This window comes from Protopterus annectens, chromosome 6.part0 (genome assembly GCF_019279795.1).
Source record: "Protopterus annectens isolate FY-2018-M chromosome 6.part0, PAN1.0, whole genome shotgun sequence".
Taxonomy (NCBI): Eukaryota; Metazoa; Chordata; order Ceratodontiformes; family Protopteridae; genus Protopterus; species Protopterus annectens.
In genome coordinates, this window is record NC_056737.1 from 989,194,682 (window position 1) to 989,214,252 (window position 19,571).

General features: G+C 38.2%; 1 protein-coding gene across 1 annotated transcript in view; it reads left to right on the plus strand.

The window, feature by feature from the left end:
- The window catches only part of LTBP2 (latent transforming growth factor beta binding protein 2), a 3,457,946-nt gene that overhangs the window by 2,305,838 nt on the left and 1,132,537 nt on the right, over window positions 1-19,571 (plus strand). The window contains exon 15 of the mRNA XM_044074624.1: window positions 3,169-3,270. Coding sequence (XP_043930559.1) covers window positions 3,169-3,270 — 102 coding nt within the window. The remainder of the gene's footprint in view (window positions 1-3,168; window positions 3,271-19,571) is intronic.

Here is a 19,571-nt window from a genome sequence, read left to right on the forward strand (position 1 = left end):
TCTTTGTTTATAAGTTCCATGATAATACATTCCATGGCCTTGCAGATCAGGCTCATCAGACTGATGGGGCAGTAGTTCCCGGGATCCAAGGTGGATTCCCCCCTTGTGGAGTGGGATAACTGTAGCTGTGCACCACTCAGTGGGCATGAAGCCTGAGGTGAGAGTATGATTAAACACGACACTTAGGTGAATTGCCAGTTCATTTTGTAGTATATGTAGTACACAGCCCGGGATGTCATCTGGTCCCATGGATGCTGTATTCTTGAGTGCATTTTTTACCCATGTGGCTGTTATTACTGGAATTTGGCAATCTTCTGGTATTGAGATGGGCCGTTTAGGGGGTGAGAGGGGGGTGAAGTTGGCACTGAATCGATCTGCCAGGATATTGGGATCAGTATATTTAATGCCATTCTGTTGTAGCTCAGAGCAGATCTGAGCATTGCCATAGTTATAGAATGCCTTGTGGCTCTCTTTGGAATCTTTGGCAATTTTATTTTTGTAACTAGCTTTGGAGGATTTTATGAGGGATCTCAGCTTCTTACTGAGGCTGTTAAGGGAGTTTTTTGCATCCTGGGATTTTCCTCTTTTCTGCAACAGTTTCTTCCTTTTGTTGTAAAGTTTGTTTATGGAAGTGGACCACCAGATTGGCTTCCTTCTTTTGGAGGAGAGCATCTTGGTTCTATTTGGGATGGCACTATTTGGTTCATACATGAGTGGATGTGCTCATATAGTGCCTTAGTGTAGGACTCAGCAGTCGAACTTTCAGTTCCCATTTGCATGGGTGTCATGAAGTTTGTCACTTCTGACTTGAGAAGCATGATGTTGGCTGTGGAGAAGTTTTATATGGAGGTTTATTTACTAGGGGGTGGGGGTGGGATGTGGATGTTAAGGGTGATTAGCTTATGGTCTGACCTGACCAATGAGAGGGAGACCATAGGTGTGGAGCATCGATTTCCCATGTTGGTAATGACCAGGACTAGGATATTGGAGCCCCTGGTGGGACTATGGATTAGTTGATCCAAGGCATTGGAATTTATGAATTCCAAGAACCGTTGGGCAAAGGTGTTGGTACACAAGTAGTTTTCCCAGTTAATGGTAGGGTAGTTGAAATCACCCAGTATTAGGGTGTTTGGTTGTATCTTAATATTTTTCAGTATGTTTAGAAAAGTGTAGTGAGAATCTTGGGGCATGGTGGGGGGGGGGTCTGTAGCAAGCTACAATTTGGATTGCAATCTTACTTTAGTTAGTTGCACCTGCAGAATTTCAGATGCATTGTGTTGTGCAACTAGCCTGGTGGTGTGAATATCCTTGGTGAATATGGACACTCCTCCACCTTTAGTGTTTTGATAGTGGTTTGGTAGCCGAAAAGTGTGGTAAGAGTTGTAGGCTGGTATTGCAGGGGTGCTCTCTGGAGCCTTGAACCAGGTCTCATTTACTGCACAGATATCGATGTTCTCCATTTTTCGGAGTGCCTCGAGAAAGTGCATTTTGAGGTTTAGACTTCTAGCATTGAGTAGCATTACCATCAGATTTTGCATGCTTGTACCCTTTATGGTGGTGGTTTTGTCCTTTGATCTTTGCCTAAAAAAGGCACTTTAGGGGTGGCAAGAGCCTTAGCCAGTAACCTGAATCCCAGGGGCGACAGGTACAGACCATCTTTGGCAAAGCATCATGGTCTGTCAGTCATGTCATCCCAGGCAGACAGATGCTGGATCCCCTTTGAATGACACCAGAAGCTTAGCCAATTGTTGAAGTCAATCATTTTGTCCTTATATTGTGGTGTCATTCCGGGCGAAGGCAGGATGCTACTCAGGGCTACGGTCATACCTGCCTGGGCACATGATCCGAGAGCTCTTCCATGTCTCTTTTCATGTAGTCCAGGGAGGCATGTCTCAAGTCATTCACTCCAACATGGACAATGACAGAGTCATATTTGTACTTGTTGTGGAGTGCATGTGTTATGTGGTGAATCCTGGCACCCGACAGGCAGCTGACTGTAATTTTCTCTTTGTTCAGCCTGTTGAGTGGGACATCAGTGTACCTGACTATAGAGTCACCTATGACTAAAGTGTTAGGTACGTTGTCTTGCATTAGGGGCTGTTGCTGGGTGGCACACTGGTGTTGTGAGCTATGTGACACTTTGGTTGTGATTGGTGTTTGTTTGCGTTTAAGCTTCAGAGGTCCTTATATAAATATATATAAAATATAAAAAAAAAATGTTCAGAAAAAAGGCTTTTTTGCAATGGCATTCTTTTATGTATAAAATGTACACATTTATATTGTTGAGGTATGTAATTTAACTTTTCTAATAGGAAATATTACCTAGTGCAGCAATATCCGCAGGCTGAATGTTGAGTGTCACTGGTGCTAGTCTGCTAAAGGATCTTTCATGCACTGCTATAGTAAAATGGGAACTGTTTTAGCATGGTAATGCTGCAAAGGGAGTGTACAAGGTCATGCTTAGTGGAGGTGTTTGCCGGTGAGAGACAACACCTGTAATTCAGTAGTTTGAAAGGGGTCTATATTGGGCGACACCATATGGTTGAAGTTAGAAAACTGAATACTAAACAAAAAAAAAAAAAAGATATGACTAAACCCTAAACTAAGGGTTGTAGATGGGGGAGTAAGCCGCCCTGCACCCCCCTCACCCCCCGCTCTTTAAATGTAACAACTCTGAGATCGCATTATAATGCGGTAAAGGGAAGACTTCCATTTACTGCATTGTAGTGCGATCTCGGAGTTGGTATATTTAAAGAGCAGGGGGTGTGGGGAGGGTGCAGGGGGGGGCTTGCCCCCCTGCTTTAACATGTTAGGTGACCTTCCCTTTTTTTTTGTTTTTTGTTTTCAGTATTTAAAATTTTCTAACTTCAACCATATGGTGTCACCCATATGGTACACAAAGTTAGAAAACTTCATTCAAATAATGTAGACCTGTTGGAAAGTGATAGTTTTGAGAAGGTACATGGCTGCAGCAGAACAAATCCACTTTTATTCTGCAAATATGCTGTATGGATTTTATTTTGTTTAGTGTATATCTTAAAATTGTTCCTGTTTCTTTTTTATCCTTTTCCTTTCTGTTTCATCTGTTTTGTAAAAAGTGCTTTTTATAATAAAGTGAAAGTTGAATCGAGTATGATATCTGTGACCTGTTTTGCTTTCCTTTTGCAGACAGCGTAATAGAGAAGACAACCCCACATGCCCATTTCTATGAACCTGCTGCACCTTCAGATGAAAATATCTCACCTGTTTACATAGCAACACAGGTGACAGGTAAGGGCAGATCTCTTCAAACAACTACTAATAATATTAAAAAAAATAGCTCCAATAGCTGAAATACCTATAGAACAAAAAATAAAAAAGAACAAACCTATATTTCTATCTGCTGTGCTGAATTGTTGCTTTTTAGAAAAGGAAAGGCACAGGTGGTCCTTTCCCATGTGTGTGGGTGCGTGTCTGTATGACTAATTGAATGATCACATGTAATCAGTGGTGAAGTTTTGAGCTGCAGTAATGTTTATGTGAAACCGTTTGTTGAAATTGCTGGTTATTTGGTTGAGCTGTTTACTTAGCAGTAACATCTTTGGTATTAGGGCTGAAACAGTGATGACACCTGTAAATAGAATTTACCTGGGTACTAATACTCACCTGCTGGCACCTTCTTGCTTATCAGCACTGATATTAATGTTCATACAGTGCTAGCTCTTAACTGTGTTCACTTCATTGGGTCCGATCAGTTATGTGCAAAGTTAATGCTGAAGTCATGCATCAGGGATCTTTAATCGTCATATTACCTCAGTGCGTAGTATCTGAGCCCTATTTTCTAACCAGTTGTAGGTTACTTCGTGATAGTGTTCAGTCATGTGTGAATCGCTAAATGTTGATGATTTATCAGTGGTAAAACACGGAGTCATGATGATCAGTGACTGGTGAATTAGTGAGTAAATGTGCTCAGATAATGAGTGATGGTGATCCATCTGTACTAGATCACTGGGAGTTGATGATCGGTCAATGAGATATTATTAAGTGATGGTGATAATTTAATTGCAGATGGTGATCGATCATTGTGGATTATTAATTCATGGTGATGAACTAGTTCTAAATCATTGAATGTTGATGATCAGACAGTGATACGAATGGTGCTCATTTACTAGTGAATTTTTTAGGAGGTGTCAACCAATTAGTAACCAGGCAGCAGTAGTTCAGTGAAAATGGTGCTCAATCATTAATGTAATATTAGGTGAAGATAATTAGCTTGCAGTAGATTATTGAATAATGGAGTTCAGACAGTGGTAGATGGCTGAGAGATGGTGACCATTTACTGGTATATTATGAAGTGAATATGATCAGAAAGTGGTGCGTAACTGAATGAATGTGATAAGTCATTGGTAGATTACTGTGTAATGCTAACCAGTCATTGGTAAATTACTCTGAAATGGTAATCACTCATTGGTGAAACACTACTGGTGCTTCGGGGTTGTTCAATCCATGCACATTGCTTCTCAGTCAAAGTTCAGATCTGCAGTATATTTTTTTTCTTCGCTTGTAATGAGTCAGTCACATTCTGCTTCATGAGTAATGAATGCCATGGTGGTTGTATTTAACTGGTAAGCAAGGTTTCAATGACGGTGTTTGTTACGAGACGTTAATTAGATAATTATCTTTTAACTGGTGCCAGATCCTTGGGTGATCGTTCTTGGACCGTACAAAAAATTGTCTTTGATCCTGCCTGGACACTGCTAGACTCAAGTTCAACTCTTGAAGTCTTTGTGTCAAATACCCTCATTGAATAACTATGGAGTATTTTAGTCATGACTTGTAAAACCACTAAACTGATCTTTGTAGTCCGTAAGAAAATGAACAAAAGTGCTCTCATTCCTGGGATTTAACAAATCATTTATCTGTTGTGTGTATTTTTCTAGGGATTTTTTTTATTTTTAGTCCAGTACTAAGATGTTTGGCTAGATTTTGCATGCTAGACATTTGTCTCATTTAGAACCGTGCTTCTCATGTTTATAATTTAGACTGCCTTAATGGGCAGGCAACCAAGCAGATGACATTGGATAAAATGGAGCAGATGTCAATTTCAGGTGAATTGCTCACATTAGTGTTGTCAAAAAAGAACAATCCGAGCAGCTTTAATTTTTTTTACAATGATTTGCTGTCCAGAGTAATTTATCTGTGAGAAATGTTTTGAATGCTTTAGAGGGCAAGTAAATGTTCTGAGCTGATTTATTTTTTTTAACTTTGTAGTACTGTGTTGTGCTGCGTTGTTCAGGGTCAGTGCTGAGAAGAGTACTTTCAAGGGGCTGAATATTGAAATGTAAAACCAGAACAAAAGGCCAAGGCTTGCAGGGGAAAGTTTCATCTGAAGGTTTCTGTGTGTGTCATACCAAAATTCCTGGTTGAACCAAAACAGAAATTTGCAGTTAATATTGTTTTACAGGACATAATTTCAACATAAATAGATTTACCAAACCAAATAAATAGATACATTGTTGCATATGATATTGCCGCAGTTTAATTAGTATTCCTGTTTTATCCTCAACGTTTGTTAGTTTTATGATCTGGATAAGATTTTAGGAATTTTTGAAAATAAATCTTGAAAGAATTAGCCTTCCAGTTTCTTTGTTATAGGTTCATCCTCAAAGTTTTTTTTTGAGTTTATATTTTAGATAAGGATTTAAGCATTTTTTGAAAACAAATATGGAAAAAAACTGGTTTGAGCATGGTTCTTATTGGGACATCGGTGTAATTAGTAAAACTTATTAATGGTTTAATTGGCTACAAAATGTATGGGGAATAGGAACTTCTTTGTGTTTGAGAAATGGAGAAATTTTAACTTAATATGTATAAAGACTCAGTAAGTCAGGTTTACAGTTAAGAAGTATAGCACATTGTGTTTTTGTTTCTTTTTCCTATTTTCTTTGCTGGATTCCTCTAGGTTACCCATTTATGTGATATCTACACAATCCGTTTTTTTATGATTCACTTTACAACTGGATATGTGAAGATAGTCATTCAGCTATTTTATATTTTCCTGAATCTATGCAGTTATTTTGTTATGTGGTTTGTAAGAGGATCAGTTAATTAATCAATGGGGTGGAGAAAGCTAAAGACTCTGTCTAGGGTTATAAATGCCCTCGGGCAGATAGCCTAGTACCTACCTATGAACCTAAGAACTTTAAGCGCATTTTTTTGCCAAAAACTGAATAGAAACCATTTGCATTTAGAAATCACTCCATTACCATATGCATTGCCACACTGTACTGCTTTTCTACAGACTTTTTTTCTTTTGTTGTTAAGGATGTCCTCCTCACATGTTCTCACACTCCTCTTAGCATCACAGGAGGTGATGTATGGAAATATAAATTACATACCTGTTGTGTACCTAGGCACCCTATCATGTGCTGTGATGCAGAGACTAATCTGTGTGTGTGCTTACCTCACACAAGCACAAGAAACCAGCACTCCTGCAAAGATATGTGATATAGATATGTACATGGTGCAAGTAAACTGTTGTAATTTGGCATGGACTAGGAGATGTAGTAGTATCAGAAAAACAGTATGTCATCGTTCTGAAGAAATAAGTTGACTTTACCTGCAGGGCTTTGCTACTGTTTGTGAAATACTTTTGAGAGTGTAGGCATACAGAATGAGAAAACAAAGGTATCAAAACACAGTGCATACTTTATATTTTGTAGAGTAAACTTTTAACATCATTATCTGCAATACATTTATTAATGAAATATAGTGTTAAATAAAAGTTTCTGGAAAGATGTCATATGCCCTTTAAGACTACATGACTGGATTTGTTCCACAGTGTAATTATCTGGCCTCATCTGACTGAATTTCTAAAAGTTCTGAATTAACTATGCAAATATGCATGGATGGGTACCCACATGTATATTTCTATGGCCATAGCAGTGGCTGCACACAAGGTCTCCTGTCCATTTTATGGCAGCTATGATAAACATCTGTAAGTTGTTAGCATGCGTGTGTGTGTGTGTGTGTGTGTGTGTGTGTGTGTGTGTGTGTGTGTGTGTGTGTGTGTGCACATGAATTGTCTGTTTTGTGGCAGCATGGGTATATATTTTAGTGGTCTTTGTTACCTCTGTGTTTAATTCAGATTGGTTCATAGATAGAATGTCTCCTCATACATAAGTTTTGGCACTATTAAGTATCTGGATAAGGGAGACGCTAAAGAAACCCTTAAGTTATAAAAACTTTGTAAATTGAAGAAGTGAATTGTGAATAATAGGAATAAAGCAGCTAAATATCTCTTCTAAGTCCGCTGTCTTGAAATATTCCATTCAGTATAATTGTAATAACAGGCATGTAGAGGTCATTTTGCACATACTGCACTCTTAAGTTCTTTTACATGTTAATAAATTATGAATTAGAGCAAAGCAGTGTTGTCATGTGAATGAATGTTTTTGAGCTCTGCCAAGAATACTTCTCGACCTCTTGGCTGAAGAAATCTGGACAAAGCCTAAAATAATGGGGGGACAAAGGCCCAAAAAATAGGGGCAAATTTTAAATATTGCTCTTGTAAACTTAGAAATTTGCTAGAATAACAAGTTTTGTGTTAGCATGCATTTTCTAAAGGATATAAAGTCTGAAACTGTTTCATTGTTTAGTGACTTCACTTCTCAGTGATTTGCCAAAAAAACACAAATTTTATGAGGAACAGACCAAAAATATGAGTCAAATGTCTGGACATTCTGTGAAAATATGGATAGTTGAGAAGTATGGTAGGCAGTACTGCTACAATAACAATCTAGCTTTGCTGTATAACCTGTAAAAAAAGAACAGTGGTGTTGTGGAGAGTTGAGTTTTAAAGCTGCCTGCTGCTGTTTGAGTTAAGGTTTTTGAAAGCCTGTGTCCATGTGTCCTAAATAAATAACAGATCACCCACCTGGCTTTCATAGCTTTCTGAAAGTCATAATACGTAGCTAACACATAAGCTGAATTAATTTTGCAGTGTTGAGTAGTCTGTACAAAAATACAAGATTCACAACATTTGTTCCACAGTGTAATTATCTGGCTATGTAGCTAAATTTTATCTCTTTCTTCACAAACATTGCATGTATATAATTAATATAATGTAGTTCTTTGCCAGTGATCTTCAGTGGAAGCTCATTTTCATAAGAGGGCCGGGATGTATAAACCGTAAGAAAATAAAAAGCTCAGCATATAATCGGCTTCATTTCATCTTCTAAAGATTCATGGTTCTACTTCATGTAATGTGCAGGCTCAATAAATATGCATGCACAATGTAGTGAGGTAAATAAGTGAAAGCATGCAATGTAGCACTTAAAATGACTACTGTCACATACTTTATTCTTCATGAGTGCAGGTTTTGATGGTTACGTTTGATAAAATGAGTTTTATATCATTTTTCATTGTACAAATGGTTATTTAAGGTACATACATGTAAACATACACACACGTGCATACACACACACACACACACACACGTTTACATATATATATATATATATATATATATATATATATATATATATATATATATAAAGAGAGAGAGAGACCAGAACAAGAGATAGTTTATCAGCCCAAACTCTTACAAGGCTACAGATAGTACAATGCCAGTGGCATAACAGATAGAACACTTGACTTTGATATAGGCGACAGTGGGTTCTATTCTTACACCAGGAAGGTTAATAGCTTACACTGTAGTGCATCATAAGGATGCCACACTCTTACATGTGTCATGCCTTGGATGAGATGTTAAACAGAGACCTCATCTGTTTAAGCTGGTGGTAGCTCGGGTAGATGTAGAAGATCTAACAGCACCTATAAAAAAAGAGTAGGGGGCTTTTATTTATTCATTACAAGTGTTAAGAATAAGACATAAAATAATGATATATACCAAATATATTATATTAACACAATGATATTATACAGAATTTAAATATGTTATACACTATGTATATTTCCCCAACCTTTTTTCCATAACCATTTCAGCAAATTCCCTAAAATTAATGTGCAATTCCATAACTTATTATATAATAGTCCATGACACCCATATACATTAAACATTCCAAGTAACAAAATATCTATTTTTGAAATGAGATATCCTGGTATGTTTTCATAATGTCCACTCAACAAATTATTAATATTCAATGGGGAAAATTACTGTACATCAAAATTTTGTAAATAATATAACCAAAAATTGTTGATTCTAGGACATTCTAAAAAACGTGAGAAATGCATTCCATTTCTTTAGACAAATAACGTAATCTTTGTTGGTATATTTTATATTTCATTTGTTCTTTAACTGTCAATTATTCAGAGACGATTTCAATATAAAATCATGTATATCATAACAGTTATTAAATCTGAGCAATCTTTGTTTAATCATAGTTTCATAGTTAGGTACTAGGCTATTGGCCCTAGGGCCTATATAAGCCTAGCCAAACAGTACCCTGGCTTTTGCCACCCAAGAAAATTATTCTCATGTGCCCCAGTCAAGCAGCACCACAGACGTGATCCCCGGGGTGAATTTTGTATCTCCTATCCAATCATCAAGATTTTTCTTGAAGAGTGCGAATGAGAAGCTTTGTTTGATATAGATAGGTAGTTTGTTCCAGAGTATGGGAAGTCTCTGGGACAGGAATCTATCCCTCCAGCATGTTCTGTTTATTGTGGTGACAAGGTTTAGGTCCATAGAGCATGTAGCTCAGAGGGATTGGGATTTCTTTAAGTGGAGCATGTCCAACAGCTCTGTGTTTGACATAGCTTTGTATGTTAGGCAGAGATCACCTCAGAGTAGGCAATGTGAGACTGAGTAAAGCTGGATTTTTTTGAGACGGTCTGCGTAGGGCATCTGTTTGAGGCCAGTAATCCTCTTTGTGAGGTATTTCTGCAGCCTTTCCAGTTGTTTTAGATGTCTTGTGAGGTACATACCAAAAGGGGCATTGTACTCTATAATGGGTCTAATGAGTGATGAGTAGAGTGGAACAATGACATATTTTTTCCTGGATGAGAAACCTTTTGTGTTGAGGTGTGCCATGTAGAAGGATTTCCTGACTACTGTGGTGATGTGATTATCAAAGGAGAGACTACTGTCCACCTGTGTCCCAAGGTCTCTTATCACACTTTTGGTGTTAAGTAGACTACCGCCTATGTGGTAGTTCATGGGTACAGAGTTTTTACCAAAAGGGATGACAATGCATTTTTGGCATTGAACTTGAGGCCATGGCTTTGACACCAGGCATCTGTTTCAGTGAGTCCCTTTTGTAGGATGTCCACATCGTTAGGAGTTTTGATTATGGCTCCTAGTTTGCAGTCATCTGCGAACTTTGTTAGCCAAAGACTTTCTGTGTTAGCTTATACTTCAGAGAAGTAGATACCAAACAGGAGAGGACCTAGGACTGAACCCTGTGGTACTCCACTTGTCACTGGTCTGAAGCTGGATTTAGAGTCCGCTACTTTCACAGTGTGGGTTCTGTCAGTGAGCCAATCTCATTACATTGTAATTAATTATTAATTACAATATTATCAGACTGAAAAGTTCAAGGTTTTTCATAAAAACAGGAATCCATAATTATTTCATACCACAATGGTCTAGATGAAGGTAATAACTGATATGACACTTTCCAATGTAATATATGCAAAATATATTATTTTACTATACAATGAGATGTTATTCCATGTTTAAAATGTAAAATATTTTCCTACAGTAGTAGTCCTAATAAATGGCTTTTTCTATATTTCAATTTCATAAGAATCCAAAATAAAAATATGGATGATAAAAAACTAACCAAATAGGATATATGACTCCTAAACTGCCATTGTTTTTAAACAGTAAATAATATTATGTTTTATGGGGTTTAGACTTTTTCCCCTGTGATGATAGGAGGTACTGCCAACCAAGCCAGAAGTAAGGCAGTGGATGTGTAATATATGCCAGCACAGCTAGCTGGAATATTGTAAATATTTATATATCATTTGTATATCAAACTAATTTGTACAGATGCTTGTGTTGAAAAATGTATTTGTAAAGCTGCTTGTGTTAAAATGTATCAACAGTGTGCCCTGCTGGAAAGAAAAGAAATGTACATGCATTATGGTAACTGAATTAAATGTATATGTTTTAATTGAGGATACTGGAAGAGCTATCTCAGCCCAGCCAACTTTAAAATATATATGAATGTGACAACAAGACAATACCCCACCAGACTGCCAACAATAATGTGACATCCTTTACTATCTTGGGTCAATAACTAAAGAGCTTCGATCCTCACCACTGACTCCAATAGGACACTGTCACTTAAACATAATTTCCCCTAAGAGCACAACAGGGACATGCTCTATAACCTGGGACTGGACTGTATACTTCTGTCTACCTCTAATGTAACTTTTTATTACACACACCAGAGCAATTAGTCCCAGTTTAAGACCTCCAATACACTCACATATAAATAAATTAAATCTCACACATCCAAACACTTTTGGGAAAGCCTGACACATTTTTCCAGCTGTGCTCCTTCCCCAAAATAATATGGTAACACCCTTCTATGAGAGACCCTTCATGCCCTTTTAAAGGGGTGTTCAACTATGAAAATTAGATATGAAAACAAATGATAGCAAATGACATAAAGCAGCCAGGCTTTCGGAGTGGCCTAGGAAGTTATCCAAGCAGGTATAAATGCTTTCAAATCACTAAAGAAAACATTAATTGACCAGCCATTATGCAAGTTAATTTAATAATAAGAAAAATGATTAAAATATAAAACAGTAATTTCCAATAAACAAACAGAACTCAGTCACCAGGAGAATGAAATCAATACAGCAGGATAGAAATCCAACCTTTAGAAAAATTCAACCTGATTAGTTATAATTTTCCCATCTGACTAAAGAACACTATCCTTGATCTAAACTAAAGTATTACAACAAAGCAAAGGCAGGCTTACAGTTCTTGGTGAGTCCTTTTGGGTATTCACTGCACAGTTTGACTATGAAAAACTGACAACTGCAAATGGCAACTATAACTGGCTGTTAACTGACAACTGCTGACTTCAACTGTCTTCAGCAGGCTCTTTTATAGACTAGCTTAACTGTCACAACTGTTCCAGTTCTAATTTTCATTTCATATCTTAAAAGTTGACTAACAGTTGTTTATTAAAGTTCCTCCCTTGAAAAATGATGGTTGAGAAAAATGGGTCTGTCTAGAAATATCAACCCACTCCTGTCCTGGGCAATCCCTTTGTACTGGCATTGTTAACCCCACCGCCATGTTCTTCTCCTTCTGAGAAAACCTGGCTGAGTACAGCCCCACCCCATAATTTGAAGCATCTGCTTGCACAACAAATTCTTTACTACAATCTGGGCTAGCTAATACAGAGGGTCCTCCCAAAATCTCTTTACGTGTTTGGAATGCCTTTTCGCTATCTGTGGTTCACACTACCTTATCCAGTTTATTTTTCCTATTTAGGTCAGTAAGGGGTGTAGCTATTGTACTACAATTGGGAATACATTTTCCACAGTACCCCGCTGTCCCTAAAAATGCTTTGACTTGCTTTTTAGTAACATGACTTTTCCATGCTTGACTACCTTCCAATTTTACCAGTTCTTGCCTAATCTTACCACTCTCCACTCTGTGCCTAAGTAAGTGACCTCTGCCATACCCACCTGACACTTACTGGGTTTAATGGTTAACTTTGGCCTTTTAAACTGGTCTGTAAATGCCTGTAACATGATCTTTAATGTAGAGTTTAACCTCTTCACAAGACCATTAGTCTGGGGATGGTAGGGGGTGGTCTCTAAATGTGTCACCCCACAACACTTCTACAAACAAGTCAGCAGGTCTGACATGAAGTTGGCACTTTGGTCAGTCAGTATATCTCCCTTGGAAAACATGCCCTGCTGAAAATTTCTAGCAAAGCACTTGCCACCTTTTCTACATCAATATCATCTGCAAAAGGAGTATTAGGTACTGTAGCTAAAAGTGTCAGATGGTAGGCCCTTGGCACACAAGATACTGCATCATCAAAGCCATTCTGTATCAGGACATGTGCAGGAATATTCTCAAACACAAGCTGTCCTTCCACAGGAAGCCTAATAACTTTTGATAGTTGTGCCTCACTGTCCATCTGGGTACTACCAGTCTAATCTTTATACAGCAAACCTTCTTTCTCTACCCCAGTATCACCTGCACAAGGAAAATTAGGGACTATAACTAGACGTGGCAGAATGTAGGCTCTAGGCACTACCAACTGTCGTACCACCTCACTTTCCAGCCCTTCCTTAGGAGTCCACTTTTTATTTAACAAACCTTTGTTCCTGTATACAGACCTCCCTCTTCCTTGAGCTTCAGGTGCTTCCTTAGCTATCTCCCTCAAGCTTTGTAATGTAGGGTCCATAAGTTGAGCCTGTCTCAACTCTACATTTGTGACCCTCCCAAGCTCCCCTTCCACAGGAAGCCTAGTAACTTCCAGCAGCTGTACTTCATTGTCAATCTGGGTACTCTCACTCCCCTCCATCCTTGCAGTCACTGTGTCCAAGGAAACATCAGTACCTCCCAGCAGCTGTGTCTCACATTCAGAATCACTGCTACAGGATGGCTCCTTCTCTGAAACAGCCACCACACCAGTGCTAGCTTCAGGTATGAGATCTGTCTGGGTCTCCGCAGGCTACTGGACCTGCATGCCTGATTCCAAGCTTGGCTGCATACCATTGCATGTACACAAGGTACTGCATCATCACAGTCATTCCCTATCAGGACATCTGCAGGAATGTCCTCAAACCACCTACCTGCCACCACAGCAGTCCCAGCTTCAGGTATGAGATCTGTCTGGGTCTCTCACAGGTTACCTGAACTACATGCATGTCTCCACACCTGACTGCTTGTCACTGCATGCACACAAGGTCCTGCATCATCAAAGTCATTCCCTATGAGGACACCTGCAGGAATATCCTCAAACCACCTACCTGCTTGCTTCCTCTTCCACCCTCCCAGTCAAGATGAACCCTAGCCAAAGGTATTTAGAATGGGGTCCCTCCCAAAACCCTGACTGTAGTGGACTATCCAAACAAGAACTGCTCTTCTCTAACCACTGCAGGCCTCACAATGGTTATATCAGAAGCTGTATCTCTCTTAGCAGTAACCTGTTTAGCATCTGCTAAGATAGGATATCATTTTGGTGATAGATTGGCATCCCTGCTGTGTGCAAACAACTTACCACTGGCAGTTTGTCATCACTTGCTGGCTACCTCATCGTTTGTTTCTCGTCTCGCTCAATGGACATTCGACTGCTATGTGGCCCCTCTGGTTACATTTGACACATCCAATCCCTAACCGTGTACTTTGATTAGTAGTTTTTCCTGTTACTGGTGTACTCTGTTGGAGTGGTATAGATTGCCCCCATGTGTTCCCTTATGTCCATGTGCAGCACTGCATAACCCTTTCTTATGCATTGGTGCTCTGCTTGCTAAGTAGGGATCCCGTTTTCTCCCCATCTCCTCCACAGAGTTACACTCTCTGTCTGCTAACCAGACTCTTGTGTCATCAGGCAAAGTACTGAGGGCTTGTTCCCTCACCAAAAGGTCTGCCATTCCCTCAGAAGTGGTAACCTGATACCCACTCACTCATTTGTGAAAGTAAGCACTTAAATCAGCAATATAATCACATACACTTTTATCTGCCTTGTGTCTGTGTCCACAATATTTTTTCTATAAGCTTCAGGTGTTAGTTTAAAACACTCACAAATACAGTTTTTAACTTTTAACATAATTCAAACAGTCTACATCAGACAAGTTTGACATGGGCTGAACAGCTTTACCTTGGAGTAAGGGAGTCAGGAGTTGAACCCAGAGCTCATGGTCAGCATCATACTGTCTACATACCTTCTCAAATATATGGATAAACTATCCAAGTCATCCCCATCCCTGTATTGAAGAAAACGTTTGCTGACATTTACAACTTCTGGGGTCCAGTTATTCCCTTCCCCATTACCACCACGACCCTCTGGAAGGATAAGAAGCTCCACTTCATGCTGGCACTGGTTCTCATTTTCCTCAGCTTCTAAACATTTGGTTTCCAGTTCATACTGATGTTGCTTCTCCCTTTCCTAAGCCTCAAGTCATTGGGCTTCCAGGTGCCATCTCTGTTCAGTCCCCGGTCATTGGGCTTCCAGGCGCAGTCTCTGTTCAGTCCCCAGTCATTTGGTTTCCAGTTCATATTCATGCTGTTTCTCTTCAGCCTCCAGGCACAGTCTCTCTAACTCCAAATGGATTCTCAGGTCCTCCAAAGAAAAGATGGACTATCCTGTCTCAGCAAGCTGCACATCCCCAGTACCAAATTGGATATCCTCCAAATGGCTGGTCTGAATTGAAGCTGCTACTAAGGCTGAAATCATTGCTTCCTTAGTCAGGTTGGCATGCACTAGTCATCTGGCTTCACAGTCCTTGGCCAACTGCTTCTTTATCAACTTACTATAGTCTTCTGTTGACATCTTTGCCTGCTGTCCCTGACTCACTAACTAAAAATAATTAAAACTGTGGTGAACTGAGATTCTGTAAGTTTACTTTGTGGCTATTGAGAGTGCACACCTTAATGACAACTACCCACAGGCTAATGAAGTCAAATTAAAAATCCTACACTGCTGCCTCCAAATAATGTGACATCCGAACAATATCCCACCGGACTGCCAACAATAATGTGACAACCTTACTATCCTGGGTCAGTAACTAAGTAGCTTCGATCCTTACCACTGGCTCCAGTAGGAGACCATCACTTAAACAGGAGTAATATTTCACAATTTTCCCTAAGAGCACAACAGGAACATGCTCTATAACCTGGGAATGGACTGTATACTTCTGTCCACCCCTAATGTAACTCCTTATTACATACTCCAGAGCAGTGTGTCCCAGTTTAAGACTTCTGATGCACTCACACTTAAATAAATTACATTTCACACATCTAAACACTTCTGGGAAAGCCTGACACAGATTTCTAGCTGTGCCACTTCCCCAAAATAATGTGGTAACACACTGCCACAAATGAAAGAGCCTTCATATCCTTTTAAAGGGGTGTCCAATTATGAAAAATAGAAATTAAAACAAATAATAGCAAATGACCTAAAGCAGCCAGGCTGTCAGAGTAGCTCTGGAAGTTATCCATGCTGGTATAAGCACTCTCAAATCTCTAAAGAAAACACTAATTTACCAGCCACAGTGTAAGTTAATAAAATACTTCATAATGAGCAAAATGATTAAAAATAGAAAACAGTAATTTCTAATGAACAAACAGAACTCAATCACCACAAAAACAAAATCAATACTGCAGGATAGAAATCCACCATTTAGAAAAACTCTAACTGATTAATGATAATTTTCCTATCTCAAAGTCCGTGTTCTAATCGTGCAATGTATAACTTAAACGGAATCAAAGTCCAGGTGAAGCAACAGTTATTTGAAATAATGATGTTAGAACTTTTATTAAACCAAAAGAAAGCACTTTCGGAGAGATTAGTATCTCCCCTTCTTCAGACAAAAATAAAACATCCACTTGTGATAACTGCCCCATTAAATAGGGTGTAAATTATCCAATTACCAAATTGCCATTTCAATTAAAGTGCATACCTTCACAGTTTGCTTAAATGTTAAAAGCATCAGAAACTATTATTTAAAAGCAAGTCCACATTGTGGACTTGCTTTTAAATAATAGTTTCTGATGCTTTTAACATTTAAGCAAACTGTGAAGGTATGCACTTTAATTGAAATGGCAATTTTTAATGGGGCAGTTATCACAAGTGGATGTTTTATTCAGTTTAATAAAGTTCTAACATCATTATTTCAAATAACTGTTCACCTGGACTTTATTTCATATTCCTTGGTTTCTTTTTGTTTTTCACAGTTTGTTTGCCTTTTTGAATCATAATTTTCCTATCTGACTAAACAACACTGTCCCTGATCTAAACTAAATTATCACAATACAGCAAAGGCAGACTTATAGTTCTTGGTGAGTCCTTTTGGGTATCCACTGCACAGTACAACTTTGAACAACTGACAACTGCAACTGGCACAACTACTGACTTCAACTGTCTTCAGCAGGCTCTTTTATAGACTGTTCCAGTTCTAATTTTCATTTCATATTTTTAAAATCAACCAACAGCTGATTACTAAAGTACCTTCTTGTCTTTCAGCCTCTGAAAGTAACACATAGCAACTGTCAACTTTCTGATGACATCATCTGCAGATCAGCTAATTCTGAGGCAGTCTGCATTTAGAATCTTCTTCAGAAATATGCACAGTTAGAAATGTAAAGGAACACTGTTCAAGTCTTTAAACCGTCCTGTACAAACAGATTATAAATCAACATGTAAGAACTTGTTTACAATATCACAGCTAGTCATGCTGGCATATAATACACAGGTCAATCTAAAATCATGCATAACTTCAACCAGACATGCTAGCACAGATGACAGTGTCCAAGTTCTTCACAGTGAAATTAAATTACTTTATTTGTTAAACCAAAAAGATGTTATTGCACAGTTTTGAATGAAGCCAGAGATGCAGTGTCTGTAAAAAGTATGGCTTAGTAGCTATGTAGGAGGAGTAGAAGTGTTAAATGGTTTTATGACTTCCACTAGCTGCAGCAGATCTGAGCAAAGCTCTATTTATGTGTATGGTAACACATAAGTACTAAATCCTGACAGTTTCTAGTGATAGGGGATAGTGTGGGAAACAGAGTCAGATGGCCAGATGTGTGTGATGTCATTCTTTAAGCCAGAAATATTATTTAGATATTAGGGGGAGATTGCTCTTGGTATTCTGTATTCTGTCTTGGATCTGACAACAAGGACTACTCACCCACTTCATCTTGCCTTGTGCTAGTAAGTGACCATGGGCTAGTAATTCTCTAAATCAGTTAGGCAAATATAGTGAGAATAATTACGTATTATTTTTCTGTAACTGTGTGTATCTTTCCAGCTGTGTTATTTTTAATATTTCCTTTGATTGAAACTGTGGTGTTTACTGTAAGTAAATGTTTAGTATTTTCATGTTCTTTTATTATTTATTATTAAGTATATTTAAACATCTCATTTTGGCTCGTTCTTTTAGAAAAATATTTAAGTTTTGGAGTATTTGCATATATTTATTTAGTGATAACTCTGGCCACTCCTGAAAGCCTTACTGCTGGTCAAACTACCATCTGTATTAATATTGATTTCACTCTGTATAATTAGGTTCCCTTGTAAGAGTCTTAGGTAGCTGACTTTGTAGTGCCTCTGAGCAGAAGAAGGCATAGGTAGTAAACCTGTGTCAGCCTTTCCAAGGTGTGTGTGTGTGTGTGTGTGTGTGTGTGTGTGTGTGTGTGTGTGTGTGTGTGTGTGTGTGTGTGTGTGTGTGTGTGTGTGTGTGTAAATCAAATCTCAAAGTGTGAGTGTCTCAGCTATGTGGAGCAGGGACATGAAGCACTGGTTTCATAGAGAGACTGATGGAGGACTTGGCTTGGGCACTTGGCTGCAGAATTAACTCTTCAGCTGTAACTGTGGGGAGTCTTATTGGGGACTTGGGGAGAGACAGATATAAAGAAATCCAGACCCTGGGCTGACTGTGTTTCCTGTGTGCTCTTAAGGGAACTTGTGCTTGATGCAGAGAGTTCTGCATCTGGAAATACTGAGTGTATTAATTTGTATTCCAAGTGAACTTCCCTCTCCAGTGTCAGGGGTCTCCAAAAAGGTGAAATAAATATCAATAAGATTTGTTTTCTGATTTCTGATTCAGAATCAGAATTTCCTAGATATGGTAAGGCCTTGCTGTGTCTAATTATGGTGGCTGCCAAAAAAATCAGTTACTAGAAAATGGAAATCAAAGTCTAAACCAACTATATTAGAAGTTGTGAATATAGTAACACAGAAAAAACAACTGGAATTAAGATCTGTAGAAAAGGGTAGGAGTGAACTACATAGGAAAAAATGGGAATTGTGGGAACAATACATACAGTCGAGGAATTAGGTTTAAAAGAAGGCAGGACTTAAATATGCTAGGTAATATTTGAAAATGATAGGGTAGATTATAAGTGATGTATAATATTTTCAACCAGGAGTGTGTCACTATGGTTTGTGATGTAAAATTCTTGCAACTAGGATTGTGTTGGTGTGGTTTGTTTTCCTTTATATAGTAATGGTTTAATAAAGATGTTTATTGTTTAAAACAAAGGGGCAGGAACCGAATAATTTATGCAATGTTGCTTAGGTTATATGATATCTAGCAATATATGTGATGTATAATGTTTGTTAATGTTAATTTGTTAATACAGTTTGATTCCTTTTATATAAATGTAATTTTGCTTATGCCACAAATGATAATTCAATAAAGGTGTTTAAAAAAAAATCTTTTTCTTTCTGTTATCGATATGGACAAACATGTCCAAAATAGCCCAATGTTCCTAACATAACAGTATTTAATATATAAACCCTTTTTAAAAGACAAATTAAAGCATTTCCATTCATTTAAAGAAGTTGTTGTGTCAGAAAGCAAAAATTCCCAGTGTTGTATATTAATTTGTAATTTATCAACTGGGCTACCTAAAATTGAATAGA